This window comes from Argopecten irradians, chromosome 14 (genome assembly GCF_041381155.1).
Source record: "Argopecten irradians isolate NY chromosome 14, Ai_NY, whole genome shotgun sequence".
Taxonomy (NCBI): Eukaryota; Metazoa; Mollusca; class Bivalvia; order Pectinida; family Pectinidae; genus Argopecten; species Argopecten irradians.
The window spans coordinates 25,271,132-25,288,139 of NC_091147.1; the positions used below are offsets into that span (position 1 = coordinate 25,271,132).

The 17,008-nt window shown below is 35.9% G+C and overlaps 1 protein-coding gene across 9 annotated transcripts in view; it reads left to right on the forward strand.

The window, feature by feature from the left end:
* The window catches only part of LOC138307937 (peripheral plasma membrane protein CASK-like), a 203,639-nt gene that overhangs the window by 53,128 nt on the left and 133,503 nt on the right, over positions 1-17,008 (forward strand). For 6 of the 9 annotated variants that reach the window (XM_069248867.1, XM_069248868.1, XM_069248865.1 and 3 more), the window contains exons 4-6: positions 6,007-6,084; positions 11,463-11,638; positions 15,558-15,614. In XM_069248867.1, the coding sequence (XP_069104968.1) occupies positions 6,007-6,084; positions 11,463-11,638; positions 15,558-15,614 (311 nt within the window). The remainder of the gene's footprint in view (positions 1-6,006; positions 6,085-11,462; positions 11,639-15,557; positions 15,615-17,008) is intronic. The other 3 variants (XM_069248871.1, XM_069248872.1, XM_069248873.1) reach the window with 1 other exon arrangement.

Sequence of the window (17,008 nt, forward strand, 5' to 3'; positions counted from 1 at the left end):
TTGTAAAAGAAACAAAATAAAGAATCTTTATGGTTTCCATGTTTCAGTCTGTATTTTCCTTTGAAAAAGATTTGAATTCAAGTTTTATGAACTTAGGACTTGGAAAGGGAAAAGGGGTGTTATATAGACTATTGAGAGCTCTTATTTGGTCATTTTGAGAAATGTGTCGAGCCCAATAGAGTTTAATGATAAATAGTTGTTATGAAACAATTAGTTATCATATCATTCAACATAGTTTAGTTGCCATGGTTGTTCTAAAGAACCAATATTCAGGGAAAAAAATATATGCAGGAAATTGGTTGAAAATGAAATAAGAAAGAAAAAATGCATGAAGTGAAAAGGGAAAAAAATAATACACATTAGTAGATTTCCTGTCTGTTATGACATTCTGAGACCAATTTCTCAGGTTAAAAATGTTCCTCAACATAAATACACAGATATGACTAATGGTGTACAAAAATGCATTGCCGCATTTTATGTCCAATTTTAAGATTCCGTGGAGCACTTTGAAATTGGTTTGCAGTAAAGACAGAAGTGCCATGAGAAAAGAAGGGATTTGTGTCGTTGGAAAATGCCATCAGCTGATCCTGAAGCCTGAAGGCCTCTCATTTTGCTTTGGATGTAAATCTGATATATTGTCTATGTATTTCTTTTCTCTTGTGATTATGTTTTGGTTCTGTCATTTGCTTTGATTAATGACCTTGACATTGTTACATTTGCTATTGTGTCTTGAGACTTTTAAATTATGAATGACCTTGACATTGTGGCATTTGCTATTTTGTTTTCAGACTTTAAAATTGTGAATGACCTTGACATTGTGATCTTTAAAAGTGTGTTTTCAAACATTAAATGGTGGATGACCTTGACATTAATATATTTGCCATTATATTTCTGACCTTAATATGGTGGATGACCTTGTCATTGCGACATTTGCCATTGTGTTTGAACAGATCTTTAATTGGTTTTACATTCATGAATCAATAAGCTCAACTTAGCAAAAATATAAATACAATTGATTCTGAATTACCATAAACCCAGGTGATCTGGTATTGGTTTTGTAGTATGCTGAATAGTGTAACAGAGAAACTAAGCAGCAGAGAGCTGGTGAAATACATCGATCATTGTCAGTATTGTATGATTGCAGGGAATGAATCGCTTTCATGTTTTAATAGTTAATTAATGTCAGCAGTGCATTTTCTTACATTGTAAATTTATAACTGGAAATTGGTCTTTTTTGGTTTCTAATGATAGATATTCCCCGTGTTCTGATTACATGTTTACCATTTAAAATGCCAATAAATGCCATGCTTGATGAATGTTTTAACAGTTACAGAGCCCCGATCTACACGCGTCGTCCCCGGCCATGTTCAGCAGGATGTCCCCGTAATTGACTGGCCGATACGATTGATTTCTACTTTGTTACACCTATGGCTCTCTTCCTAACAACATTTCTTTGATTTTCTGTGTTACAAATTAGGCTAAATGCGAGCAATAAAGGCTGTTTCCAGCTACAAATTACAATCAGTCGAGCTTATTCGCTTTGGCTATACTATAAAGGCTCGGTAGGCCATTCAGGTATAGGGCTGAATTTTTAAAATCAAATCTTTTGTCATCAATGCTATTGTCCCTGATTAATTCTGGTAATTATGAATTAATCAATATTTCTTTAATGAATGTAAAATTGGGGAAAAAAAACAAAAACAAGGAAGGAGCTGCGATAATTGAGTGGTTGAGTTGAGTTTTCCACACTCCGTGTGAATTGAAGCTGTTTACCACAAGATCTCATGCAGTCTCTTGGATATGAGTTTGAGGTACATGTGGGGGGATTCTACAAGGTGATACTGATTGTAGGTTGGTGGATTTTCACCTGGAACTCCCAATATTTCTTCACCAACACTGAAGACACATTTGAATTACTCAGATTCAAAGGCTGAAACAGTTCACTATGGAGTTTCAGGGGTGATCAAGTTCAACCCACTTGTGTCAGCATTCACATCTAAACCAACAAAACATTGATAAAAGTAGATATAATGTGCTGTGCAATTTTAAAATGAAAAAAAGTTAACTTTTGTGTGAGATAAAGACTTCATTTTGAGACTTTTAATGAAGATAAAGTCTTAAAATAAAGACTTAACTTTCAGAGTTTTCTTTAAGATAAAGTTTAAAAATAAAGATTCAATTTTCAGACTTTTCATTAAGATAAAGTTTTAAGATAAAGATTAAATTTTCAGTGTTTTCATTAAGATAAAGATTCATTTTTCAGTGTTATCATTAAGATAAAGTTTAAGATAAGGATTCAATTTTTAGACTTTTCATTATGAAAATTTTTTTAAGATAAATACTTAATTTTCAGAGTTTTCATTAAGATAAAGTTTAAAGATAATGCATGTGACATTCAATTATTTATTAGAATAAAAAGAATGTTACCTGTTTGTACCGATTGACCCCTAAGTCATCATCTGTATCCTGTGACATCTTGCCATATGGTACGTCGGTAAATGTGACATGCTTCAATATTTTTTATGATCAATGACTTAAACACATCATTCTGAAAAAAATTGTTTGAATTGAAATGGTTTTCTGCCATTTGGGAACAGCATATGGTTGACTATGCTTTTTTATATAAGGAAAAACAGTTTTTAGAAATTGCTTCACAGTCAATATTCAGAATAACTATAGATTTGAGGCTCGCAATCTGGTTCAGTATTTTTCTTGTCTATTATCTTTAACACCTTCTTCCCTGAAAACTCGTAATGGACTGTCCCATCCTTTGACTAAGAAAAGTTCAAATTTGTCTTAAAGGGTGTATGAGTTTGAGTAAAATTGTCTAGCCATGTGTAAATCGAACCACCAAAGCTCTGTTACATGTTTCCATTGCCCTGATTGGTCTTTTTGCAGAACGGAAACTGATTGTTTGAAGTTTTTGATTTCCAATCGATGCTAAGAGGTTGAGCTGGAACTGATATAGACTAATATAAATCGTAATTGAATTAGGATGGAATGAAAAAGATGGAGTAAATGTTTGTTTGGAATAAGTTTGGTAGCTAAGTGGGTTGCTTTGACTACTGCTGATTCTTTATGAGGGCAGGCACAAACAGCTTGTGGAGCTTTTGTTGCTGCATAGACCTCTGTTTCTTGTGTAATATGAAAATTATCAATGGAACAGTGCTACGTGATTTTAGTTTCTAGAAATATTCAATGTTGATATGGAGGGGTTAGAATTTATCAACAGCAGAAAAATTCTCTATAAAAACTGGACCTTTAAGACTGTTCAGAAATATTTTAGACATAAGTGAATCTGGGAAAAAAAAGAGTTTTGTCATTATCAAGCTGAAGAAAAAAAATTTGAATAAGAAACTAAATCAAAGTATATTTCTGCAAATATACTGCATTTAAATAAAAAATGTCTACAACAATGATGTTGAGAACAAAAGTAATCTAGGAGCAATATAAGAAAAAAGAATGAAATGTCTTACCAACAGATGAAACAGACAAAAACAACCAACAAAATATGTCGCTGCATAAAAATGTCGTCTGCTGCCTTTTGGTTTGTGGTTAATTTGTGTTGTAGGCCTTTTGGTTTGTATTTGGTGTGTTGGTACAATACGGTTGTCTATTCATTACGAGATTACGATATTACTTTACCTTTCTACGGATAGTTTATTGTGGAGTAGATGGCTTAGAGGAGTTTACGGAACATTAGTGTATTGGGGAATCTCTCCGAGTGGTTGGAGATATAGCTGTTCTGCCTAACATGTGAACACAGCGAGGGAAGGAAGACATATCGGAATGGCTGCGACCATGGTGAGGCTGTGTCAGGCTGTGATGACAGTTGTGTATGTGTACAGGGTTACTTTACGTTTGGTGTATAACACACAAATCACCTATAGCAGGTGTAGGGAGCATTTCATCATCAATATTTAGTTATTGTGTTTCCGACATGTTTATAATGGCGAGCTTTCCAGCGAGAAAAGTTTGACAATTTCGTGGAAAATTTATTGGTGAATGTTTGAAATCTTCGATTGATCATTGAATTTTTTGTCTTGATATTTCACATTGATACCTGTGTCAGAAATATCAACTTTTCCCTAAAGGATCTACAGAATTAATGCACAGTACATTATTTATGTACAGTAACTGGAAAAATACGGAAAATATTCTAACCAACCATATACCTATTAAAGTGTATGGGAAAGCAATATAAGACGGATTAATTCTCTAGTTCCTGTTTTGGCATTCATAGCTCGAGGAGTAATTATCTGTAGTGCCTGTTTCGGTATTGGCGTGTGGATTTTATGTCGAATTTTTGTCATTATGTCATCAAAGAGTGCATGATTGTGTGTAAATGATTCACTGGAATATTTTGATGTGTTTATGACAGCTGGATGTGGATTATCTCCAAATATTGATATTCTTTGATTGATGTGGATTATACTGATGTTTTAGAAGGATTAACCAGTCATTTCAGTGTTTTTATTGTGGATAAAAAATCGAAACCCATGTGTGGATGGTCTTTTCCACCTCTTCATATCAGGTAGGTCAAGAGATTTTCCCCTCATCTCAGGTAAAACTAATTACTTTTCAGGTAGGTCAAGGTCATTCATTACTTGCCACGTAGGTCAAGGTCATTCCTATTCATGAAAGTCAAGGTCAATTCTTGTTAGATAGGCTAAAGTTATTACTTATCAGAAATGTTTGGATTTAAGATAAGTTCTTTTAAAGTAGGTCAATGTCATACAATACTTGTCAGTTAAACATATATATGTATCAGGTAGGTCAAGGTCTGTAATTGAAATGTAGGTCAAGGTTTGTAATTGAAATGTAGGTCAAGGTTGTTACTTATAAGGAAGGTCAAGGTCAATAATTGAAATATAGGTCAAGGTTATTACCTATGAGGTAGGTCAAGGCCAGTAACTATAAGGTGTCACTCTTTATATTTCTTGGTAGATAAGTCTTGTCAGATTCTTGTCACATAAATCAAAGTCAGTTTGTAGTAGGTAGATTAAGGTCATATATTGTCAGGTAGGTCAAGGTCAGGCCTTATCAATGAGGCCAAGGTCATTAATCATCATGTTGATCAAGGCATCATTATTAGATATATCAGTAATGATATTTATAAGGTCAAGGTCATTTATATCACTTGTGGGTCAAGGTCATTACTTGTCAGGTAAGTAAATGAATTTATTTGTCAGATAGATCAAAATCATTACATGACAGCTGTAAGTCAAGGTCATTACTTGTCAGATAGGTCAAGGTCATTACTTGTCAGATAGGTCAAGTCAGTGCTTGTCAGGTATGTCAATTTTAGTTCAAGGTCACTACATGACCAGCAGGTCAAGGTCAGCCCATGTTAGTTAGGTCAAGGTTATAACATGTTTGTTAGCTTTAGTATGGTAAAGTTATCAATACTATGTAAATCAGGTCATAAGATACCAAAATACAATTCTTTCACCTTGAGCTATTCGTATTATTTAACTTCAGTGTCAGCTGGGTACCATTAAACCACGTCTTTTTGTCAGTTATATTAGGAATAAGATGACTCGGGGAAGAGTTTTGTTACGTTAATGTTCCGAGGTTGAAATTTCAGTTGTAAGATGGTAACACACTAGGTATTGTTTTACGTGTATTAACTTGCAGTTGAACATGCTTTAGTATAGAAAACTCTGCCTTAGTGACAGCCTTTGTATAAAGATCACCTGCATTATGGGACAACTTTTTTAGGGCTCGTACTTGCTGAATTATTTAAACACACTTTGACCTTGGAAAGAGACCACCTGGCTATAAAGACCATTATCTCTTTGTCCCCTGGGTGGATATTACATAGGTTTGACTATATGCTTACATTTACTTCTAAGTCCCATATTGTCATATAAAAACATAATTATTCTCTTTAAAAAGACCACATGGCTGTAAAGTCCATTGGTGGTTTTTATACAGGTTTGACTTCCATATTTACTTGAAATTGTGTCTTCCTTTCTTAACGTCTCTTTATGTTTTGTTTTTCAGTATGGACGGTGCTGACCTCTGTTTTGAGATTGTGAAGAGAGCATCGCTTGGCTTTGTTTACAGTGAAGCTGTCGCCAGGTAAATATCACCGTAAAATCTGGCTACCCAAGACCAAGTCTTGAATTGAACAAAAATGACAGATGACAAGGCAGTATCAGCTTTTTGCCTATAATAACTAAGATGCTTTTAAGAGAATTAATATTGGAACTGTATCATGCTGGGATGAAAGCCAACCGAGTTCGTTAAAAACAGTAACCTTGACCTCCATTCAAGGTCAAAAGGATCTTGAATTACATTGTTTATTATATTCAACTCTTGATTTATCATAGAAGTGATATAGCAATTAATATTGGTTGTACCTCTTCTTTAAAAGAATGATTCTGCTATCACGAAAGACACAATGGAAATTTACTGAACACAAGACCCCCATCCCCCCCCCAAAAAAAAAGAAAAGAAAAAAATAATGAAATAATACTGTGGAACCTCCCAAAACTGAACCTTCTCAAAACCGATCACCTCTAGAAACCGAACATGGATGTCATGTACAGAATGAATTCCTCTTTATTAATAGTATATAAAACTTCCCAAAACCGATCCCTCCCAATTCCGAAAACCGGACCGATTTTGAGATCGGAATAGTCAATTGTAACTAAAATACACTTCTGAAAACCGGCCTTACCTGAGCGACGCCTATAGATTGCATTGAGGTCTGATCAACCGACCGTGAAATTCACACGTACCTGTACCATAGTTGTTGCATGCCATGTCCTTGGGCATGTATACAGATGTGAAGGCTATAGGTACACGGTAATTATACCCGAGATGGTGGTGTAATTATTTAATTATGCCTATTGTTTAGATATCTAACGAAGGTCTACCATGTGCACGCGGTTTGTTTACTGTAGGAAAACAAGAGCTAGTAATAAAGAGAAAGTTTCGTATTTAAATCACACTGGTTTTTTTTTTAAATATGTAGTTGTCGGATAACGTAAATTATCTGTATGAAGAAGCCGAAGCCATGTATTATTTTAGAAAATGACTTTGTCATATAATGACTGGCATCAACTGATCATCGTGTAATATTAGACCATTAAATTTGATTCTTGATGTAACCGGAAGCGATCGGTCCGATGTAGGTTGCAGACGAGAACATCCCCAGGAACATTCACGCAACTAACTAACTAAACTACGTTTATAAGCGGTAACAAAGTCAAGTTTGCTGTAATCCATTCCTTTTAAACGTATGATTCTCTCTTTTGTGATAACATTCACATTAACAATCAATATCGGTCGGTTTTAACGAACACTAGGCATACGTGCGATGCACTAATGTAAAAAACGACTTCCGATCGATTAAATCCGGATCGTGATGATCGGTATTCGGTTCACTTCTCCAAACCGAACCCTCTCTAAACCGGCCGAAATTATATGCACCGACCATGATCGGTTTCGGGAGGTTCCACTGTATTTACATTAAGGAATTTAGTAAGACCAAACTAGACCATGATGGAAATAGAATATGCCATTACATCCTCTCTAAATAAGTGGAGATCTATTATGGGACAGACAGAAGTCATTTGAAGAGTCTGGAGAGATTATTGAGTGTGTACTGGCCATGCCATACCTATTTTAATCGGAAATCAGGTCTCCATGGCGATTTATTGATGTCCTTGTCACTAACATGCTTGTGTATCCTAGCAACACTATTCTGGTCAGCTGATTTTACACCTTAACATACTTGTTAGCTTAAAATACGTAAATCGGATCATATTTCATATTTAAGCTCCGACAATGAAATAGTAATATGGAGACTATAACAGGCTTACAGTCTGAATCAATGATAATAAATCGTATTTGTTAATGAAAAGAAAGTATAAGATTAATGAAATTTTTCACCATCTGCCAATAAAAGCTGATGTTTGGAATTTTTAAAAGATAGCAAGTTAGCAATTAAGAGCCTCAGAAAGATAGACTTAGTAAAACATGCTGGAGTGAAGAGACACTGCATTTATTTATGTGAATGACCTTGACCTCCATTTAATGTCATGGAGTCAAAGTATCTTAAAACATTAGATGACATTTCCTCAATATTTAGCTTGTTCTTTGTAAGCTAACTAAAGTAAATTTAGCATATTCAATTATGAGGCTTGATAGAAACTAAAATCATAGAATAGAATTCTGCAACATTTATACATGTACTATTTTCTCTTCTTTCGTTATCGTGTTTTGTTATAGTATTAGGTGTTTTTGCATATGAGTTATCTCCCCTTGTGTTGAGGTTGTGATGTCAGAGATTGTGAATTTCGTAGAAAACAATGTTATTTACACATACAAGTTAAAGTGAATAGTCGTACAATGAAAACCAGTCTTAATGTGTTCATTAGCCTTTCAAAATTATATATATATCAAAACGACGGTCAAGTTCTGCCTACGTTGTCCAGTTTTAACCATTGAAATTATGGAAAGGCCCTGTGTAACTTTAGCACAGATCTAAATATAAATTCTAAAAGACAGGCTACGTGAGAATGTCAACACAGACATAGCAAGCCGAGAGGACGTTTTAGGATTCCTATATTATAAATTAACTTCATTGTTGATGGGAAATTTTATTTTTTGATTTCATGATAAATTGTACTTGACATTTTAACACCATTTTTTCCGACTTTAGCCTTCCTTTGTCTGACTATTCACTTTAACGATGTAACAATTGATTCTCAAACTCAAGAGCAGATAATTCTGTAATATGCAAATACATACTAATAATTTGTTGATTAGATTAAGCTAACAATACTGTGGATAGTTAGGTTCAAACATGACAGATGCCCTATTCATAACAGTGTAAATTCAAACTAACCAGACTCTGAATTGGATGGAGATAATCCTTTCACAGGAAGCTGATGCTATATATGGTCATGGATTACCCCTGAGACTGACAGACCAATATGGCTCCAGTCTGACAGTTCACGATTGTATATTACCATGGTAACATATTGGAATGTCCAATTTCACCTCCATTTGAAAATATAAAAGGTTAGAGCTTAAAGTCCAAAGGTGAATCACTAAACATTCACCCCTAAAAATTCATAATGAACTGTTCCAGCCTTTGGGTCAGAAGTGTTCAAGTGTGCCCATAGGGGTGAAGCGGTTAAATCTATGTAAAGATGTTTCAGATTTAAAATATGTTTCCTTCAATACCACACTACATAAAACTCACTTTGAAATTATCATAATACAAGTCTTTAGAATAGTTGTGATCAGCTTGACCTATCAAATATCAATAAACACCCTTTTTAGGTCATCTGACCCGAAGGGTCAGGATGACCTATAGTCGTCATGTTTCGTCCGTCGTCGTCCGCCGTCCGCTGTGCGCCGTCCGCCGTCCGCCGTGCGCCGTCCGCCGTGCGCCGTCCGCCGTGCGTTAACTTTTCACATTTTGAACTTCTTCTCAAGTTCTACCAGTGCGATTTGGCTGAAACTGGCATGAAAAGATCCTGACATGAACCTGACAAAGTGTTGTTATTTTTTGGGTCGATCCGAAATCCAAGATGGCCGCCACAGCCGCCATCTTGAAAACACATTTTGAACTTCTTCTCAAGTTCTACAGGTGCGATTTGGCTGAAACTTGCATCAAATGATCCTGACATGGTCCCGACAAAGTGTTGTTATTTTTCGGGTCGATCCCAAATCCAAGATGGCCGCCACAGCTGCCATCTTGAAAACACATTTTGAACTTCTTCTCAAGTTCTACCAGTGCGATTTGGCTGAAACTTGCATCAAATGATCCTGACATGGTCCTGATAAAGTGTTGTTATTTTTCGAGTCGATCCGAAATCCAAGATGGCCGCCACAGCCGCCATCTTGAAAACACATTTTGAACTTCTCCTCAAGTTCTACAGGTGGAATTTGACTGAAACTTGCATGAAATGATCCTAACATGGTCCTGATAAAGTGTTGTTATTTTTCGGATCAATCCAAAATCCAAGATGGCCGCCACAGCCGCCATCTTGAAAACACATCTTGAACTTCTTCTCAAGTTCTATCGGTGCGATTTGGCTGAAACTTGCATCAATTGATCCTGACATGGTCCCGACAAAGTGTTGTTATTTTTCGGGTCGATCCGAAATCCAAGATGGCCGCCACAGCCGCCATCTTGAAAACACATTTTGAACCTCTTCTCAAGTTCTACCGGTGCGATTTGGCTGAAACTTGCATGAAATGATCCTGACATGGTCCCGACAAAGTATTGTTACATCTCTGGTTGATCACAAATCTAAGATGGCTACCATGACACTATATCTAATTAATTTCTTATATGTTAAGGCCCTTGGGCCTCTTGTTTGAAATAAAATTTGTTGAAAGAAATTGAAAATGATCCTGATGTGGTCCTGACAAAGTGACAACATATATAATTAATTTTACTATTGCAAAGGTAGTCAGATGACCGTTAAGGCCCTTTGGGCCTCTTGTTCTTTATTTACAACTTCCTGTGATGGCGATGTGTCTTAATGAACTTGATTGCAGTCTGCACGCAGAAAAAATATTATCCCTACAAAACACAGCCAATCAATATGATTTATTGTCCATTTATTCATCTAACTGTTGTTCAGGTTAGAGTCTTATTAAGGTTTATATCAGTCAATAATTAGATATACTCTTGACACCAAATAATCTGTACCATTGTCCTAAAGCAGCAAAGTACTGTAAACAACTCTTTTTTGTGTGAAAATAAATGTTGCCTAGTTTACCTAAAATTAGAAATCGCAAATATTTATGAAATGAATTTATTCTACCAAAGTAATTACTGACAAAATTGTGAACCTTTCTTATTTTACGGTTTAAACATTGCTACAAACTCTCAACCTCTGGGTCGTGTGTTCAAATCCCATGTGGGACAGTTGCCAGGGACTGACAGCTGGTTGGTGGTTTTTCACTGAGATCTCTGGCTTATCTCCACCAACAAACCTGGCACATCCTTATTTACATGACCCTGGCTGTTCATGATTTCTTAGGACGTTAAACTAATAAAACCCAAAACCCAAACCTGGTATAAATATCAAAGATGGCTGCCTTACATTATTCAATAGGCCCTAATTACATGTCCATAAGTCCTCCACCTCTGGGTAGCAAGTTAGAAAGCCATGTAGGACAGTAGCAAAGTACTGACTGTTGGTTGGTGGTATTTCTCCGAATACTCTGAACATCCTCCACCTCCTAAACTCATTCACCCCTGAAGAAACATTTAGACTCTTCAAAATCAAAGACAAGACTAGTCCATCATGAAATTTTAGGGGTGAGTCAACGTTCTTAAATGACCTTGGCTGTTTAAAAAAAAGATGCAAGACAAACAAATAAAGTTGCTGCTTCTTCTGCTTTCTTTCCTTTGATTTTGCTGTTACTGATTCTGTTGTTTTGACCAGATTCCACCATTTTAATGCCGATCATGTTATGTGTTTCAGTCACTACATGAAGCAGATCTTAGAAGCGATGAGGTATTGCCACGCCAACGGGATCATTCATAGGGATCTCAAGCCACATTGTGTCCTTCTAGCTAGCAAAGAAAATTCGGCGCCGGTCAAACTTGGCGGGTTCGGGATCGCAACACAACTCCCGGAGTCAGGCTTAGTGTCTGGAGGTATAGTGGTGACAGTAGAAAAAATTGCAGAAATATCACTCACATGTGGAATATTGCTTAAGAAATTATTTTTGTGTAGAGGCATTTAAAATGGAGTCCCATGAATTTGTACTTAATTTTCATTTGCTGCAAACAATATTTTTCTAGTAGAAGCAGTAGAAATACTTTAAAGATGCGTATTTGTGCTTTATTTTCATTCTCCGCAAACATTTTATTGTAGTGTATTGTTTACAAGTTCGATAAGTTATAACCTTTGTTTGACAAATTTGCAAAGTAACTTGTATATAAAGAATGTAGAAGCTGATTTCAAGACAAAAGACAAACGATTTGAGATTAATAGAAAAGTGCCTCTAATTCTGATAATCCCATCGTAATAGTGAGAAAAAAAATCTTAATTTGAGGTTAACAGAAAATAAAGTACCTCTAAGTTAACATTCTCATCCAAAATTGGTCAGAACGAGATATATGAATTAGATTATTCTAATTGATAGTTCAGCATGACTTTAATGAATGTACACAGCATGTTTGTTGTTTAATACCCCAAGCATAAGTGTTGTCATAATATTATTTGATATCGTGAATGAATCCGTGTCGTTTGACAGTGTGGCATTGACCATTATCGCATTCTGGCCCCAAGATCATGGAATGGTCTTAAGACTAAAACAGTCTTGAGATTAGACTTAGCCAATCACAGATAACATTACAAAAAGTTACATGATTTTTGAATGGCTGAAGTAAAAACTTACGTCTAAAACTGTTTCATGATCCTAGGGCTAGAATGTTGAAAAAAGTAAATTATTATACTGAAATGATCTCAATATTACAGTTGTACCTCTGTCAGTGGGGCTTATGGTACAAAAGTTATTTGAAGTTGGGCCCAAATCACTGCAATACTTTGAGTCAAACTTTTTGTCGTATGAGAACAAGGTTCAACTGTACATATCTTGATTACTGTGATCTACTGAATCAAAACTTCGTCCTCCAGAAAGATTTTGTAAGATTTATCATGCAATTTAATATACAGGTAATTTAACACTGTTAAATTCATCTTTGCCCTCTGGTATTCCATCTTAGCATATTACAGAGTTACCTGCCCTTGCGAGTAGATATCGAATATGACATCATTATTTTGTGAGCTCAATTCACATTGTTTTCTCTGAAAAAAAGATATGACATTGTACTCGTAAACATGTGATTTCACAGTGAATACCTATCTTCAAGGGAGACAACAATATGCAAATATGGAATTGCAACATCTTTTGTTTTTCTGGAGAACTTAAAGATAAGTTTATCACAATAATTGGTATGTCTTTACGTTATTGTAATCTGAAGCATGCCTATCTTTTGACACTCACAATTTAATTGAACTTAATCTTTATGTTAATCTAATCAAACAGTTTATAAAACAGTAAATTATGGTATAGATTTTGACTAGCATGGACATGAAAACAAAATAGTCTTGAGTTAGGACGTAGAATATTTCCTGGTGGCAATGAAAAACTCTGTCCCAGAATGCCTCATGTTGTCATCCATTTCTGTCCTGACCTATCTTTTCACCCCATCCTGTTGCATTTTGTTGGTATTTCACTTACATATTCAAAGGGAGGGAGGGGGGTAGGCAAGTTTGTCTTAGACAGCATGTAAACACATTTGAAGCAAAAAAAAAAAAAGAAGATTTTTTTGAAAATTATGTACCATAAATATTTATGCAGTATTTTATCAATAGCTTCTGGATCTGTAGAAAATGCCATGTTTCCAAGATCTTGTATTAGACCAGATATTACCAACAAAAAAGAAACTTGTAATCGGATCAAGAACATTTACATCATATATTAGCTGACCTGGCCCAAAGGGCCGGTGAGCTTATGTCATGGCGAGGCGTCCGTCGTCCGTCTGTCCGTCAACATTTAATTTAAATTGCTACTAGTCATAGAGTTCCGCATGGATTGTGACCAAATTTGGCCATAAATATCCTTGGGTGAAGGGGAACAGAACTTGTATAAATTTTGGCTCTGACCCCCCAGGGGCAGGAGGGGTGGGGCCCAATATGGGAAATAGAGGTAAATCCTATAAATCGCTACTTGTCCTAGAGTTCTGCATGGATTGTAGCCAAATTTAGCCAAAAACATCCTTGGGGGAAGGGGAACAGAACTTTTATAAATTTCGGCTCTGACCCCCCCGGGGCAGGAGGGGCGGGGCCCAATAGGGGAAATAGAGGTAAATCCTATAAATCGCTACTTGTCCTAGAGTTCTACATGGATTGTAACCAAATTTGCCACAAACATCCTTGGGTGAAGGGGAACGGAACTTGTATAAATTTTGGCTCTGACCCCCCGGAGGCAGGAGGGGCTGGGTCCAATAGGGGAAATAGAGGTAAATCCTATAAATTGCTACTTGTCCTAGAGTTCTGCATGGAATGTAATCAAATTTGGCCACAAACATTCTTGGGTGAATGGGAACAGAACTTGTATAAATTTCGGCTCTGACCCCCCCGGGGCAGGAGGGGCAGGGCCCAATAGGGGAAATAGAGGTAAATCCTATAAATCGCTACTTGTCCTAGAATTCTGCATGGATTGTAACCGAATTTGGCCACAAACATCCTTGGGGGAAGGGGAACAGAACTTGTATAAATTTTGGCTTTGACCCCCCGGGGGCAGGAGGAGCGGGGCCCAATAGGGGAAATAGAGGTAAATCCTATAAATCGCTACTTGTCCTAGAGTTCTACATGGATTGTAACCAAATTTGGCCACAAACATCCTTGGGGGAAGGCGAACAGAATTTGTATAAATTTTGGCTCTGACCCCCTGGGGGCAGGAGGGGTGGGGCCCAATAGGGAATTTAGAGGTAAATATTCAAATTCCTTCAGAAAAGAAACAATGAACCTGTATTCAGAACATTACTTGGCATTACAAACCAGGTGAGCGATACAGGCCCTCTGGGCCTCTTGTATTCATATAATATCCATGAAAAAGATTTTGTCGCCACATTATATCAAAGATGAATACTATCCAATAAAAATGAGGGTTATTGAATGTTATTTGTTACATTCTTAGGTCACACCAGGGTCTATACTGTTTTTGAAGAATTTTGTAATTTGTTAAAAAAAAATAAAAGCTTTGCAGGTATTTTGTCTCGAAATATCAAATTTTTTTTAAAGTTACACTTTCATTAGAAAGAAAGAAGTTAATTTCTTTAAAAGAAAATTGAATTTGTCTGCATTTTTCGCTTCTCTGGTCCCAATATGGGCATATCTTGCTCATAAATGACAGTGTTATTTATTTATGGTGAAATAGAAACTGGTGTGACCTGTTAAAATACAGTTGGCCTGCATGCATTAACTCATAAACTTGAATACCCTGTATCATTGAGCCTGACCAATCTTCTCAAGAACACTCAACTCAAATACTTGCAGAACTCGTATTTTCACCATGGTCTAATTGATAATGAGTTAATGATGTTTGACTGTATATTACAAATTTTTTTAAATTTTTCTTTCCTTTGCCTGACTTTTGATCTTGTGGATTGTACTATCTGGGTCACATCGGAGTTAGAACCCACCATTGTGGAGCTATGTCCAACTGTAGCTCTGTCACTGCTGTAGTTATACAGATATGCTGCTAGACTATCAGAGTTATGTCCCCTTGTTTTTGCAGCAAAAGATATTTATGTACTCATTTCCATTGGCCCATCGTTTACAAAATACAGAAAAAAATATGAAAACTGCATCACAATTACCCTTGATTTTACATTCAGTTATTTACAAATTAATCAATAACAAGATAAGAAATATTTTTCCAAATTCTTAATTGAAATTGACAAGAACTTTTGAGCCAATGCCATGTGACCCAGGTAGTCCATTCCTATGCTTTCTGTCTTGTTGTTGTTTGTGTTTGATGTTGTTGTTTACCCCGGTTTCCAGAGGAGGATATCCACTTTGGCTTGGATCCTGTCGTTGACTTAAGAAATGATGTAGTTGGTAAGATTTAGTCGCTTTACATATAATCATCATTTAGTTTCATAGAAACATTGAATATATGGTGTAGTTTCCATAGCTGTAATTTCATATTCATCTCACCATGTGTTGCAGACTGTATTACCTGTCTTAGTACCAATTCTCTCCGCTAGGCTGGGTTCATAAATACTAATTAACTGTATTTTTGGTGTGAAGCCTAGCGGAGAGTAGAAAAACTACGGCAGGTAATCCAGTCTACTTGTGTTGTGGTTTTCATAGCTTTAGTTTCGTATTCATCTCACCGTCTGTTGTAGTTTTCATAGCTTTAGTTTCGCATTTATATCACCATGACTACCTTGTGTTGCATCATGTAATCTGTATTTGTGTCTGTGTGATTTGTAATCGTTGCTGATATGTGTATCATGAGTGGAATTAGGTCTTTTAACCCAAAAATTCAGAATGATATTTTGTCTTTGCGCTTTGATCGCCTGTTGTTGTGTACCGTTCACCTCGATCAGTGTGCTACTGTCCATGAACTTTTTGATGTTTCAAACTTCTTCTCAAATCATTTGGACTGATAATGTGCCACAATTGTCATATTTTACCCTCAAAAATCCAATATGGACTCTTGAAAAACCCATTTGAAAAGTTTCCGCAGTTCTATGAGCTTAAAATTGGTGGTAATAAGTCTTCAAAAATAATTTGCCATGGTGCTCAAGGTAATTGGAAGACTGTGGTTTAAGGCAATTGGGCCACTTGCTTTTCTCTTGCATTGTGAGAGTGATATATCAAACTTATGAATATGCCATTCATATCAAACAACTAAAAATCATTCAAACTAATTAAATGTATTGCATCATTTAAGACTAATTAATTGGTTTGGGGTTTTAACAGTTTTTAACTGAAATTAACAGCAACAAAATGCTTTACTAATAAATACAGTCAAACCTGTATAACGAACTTTTAAAAAAATCCCTTATAGAAAGGTGTCCTTTATAGACAGGTGTCATTTCTATAGATATGACCTTTATAGACAGGTGCCCTTAAATAGAGGTCAACTATAAGTCAATTGTACCAAATGGGATTGATTAATCTGTCCTTTTTTGACAGGTGTCCTTTGTATAGAGTGTCCTTTATAGACAGTTGTCCTTTATAGACAGGTATCCATTGTATAGAGGTGTCCTTTATAGACAGGTGTCCTTTAAACAGGTCAACTACAAAGTCATCTGCACCAAATTGGGTTGATGAATCTCTCCTTTTTAGACAGGTGTCCTTTGTATAGAGGTATCCTATATAACAGGTTTGACTGTACTAATATGCTAAAGGTTATGGTTTATTGAAATATATGAAGCATTTTACATAATTTGATTAGCATCCATGCTATGATCTAGACTATTGCATGAGTAATATAGTTGAAT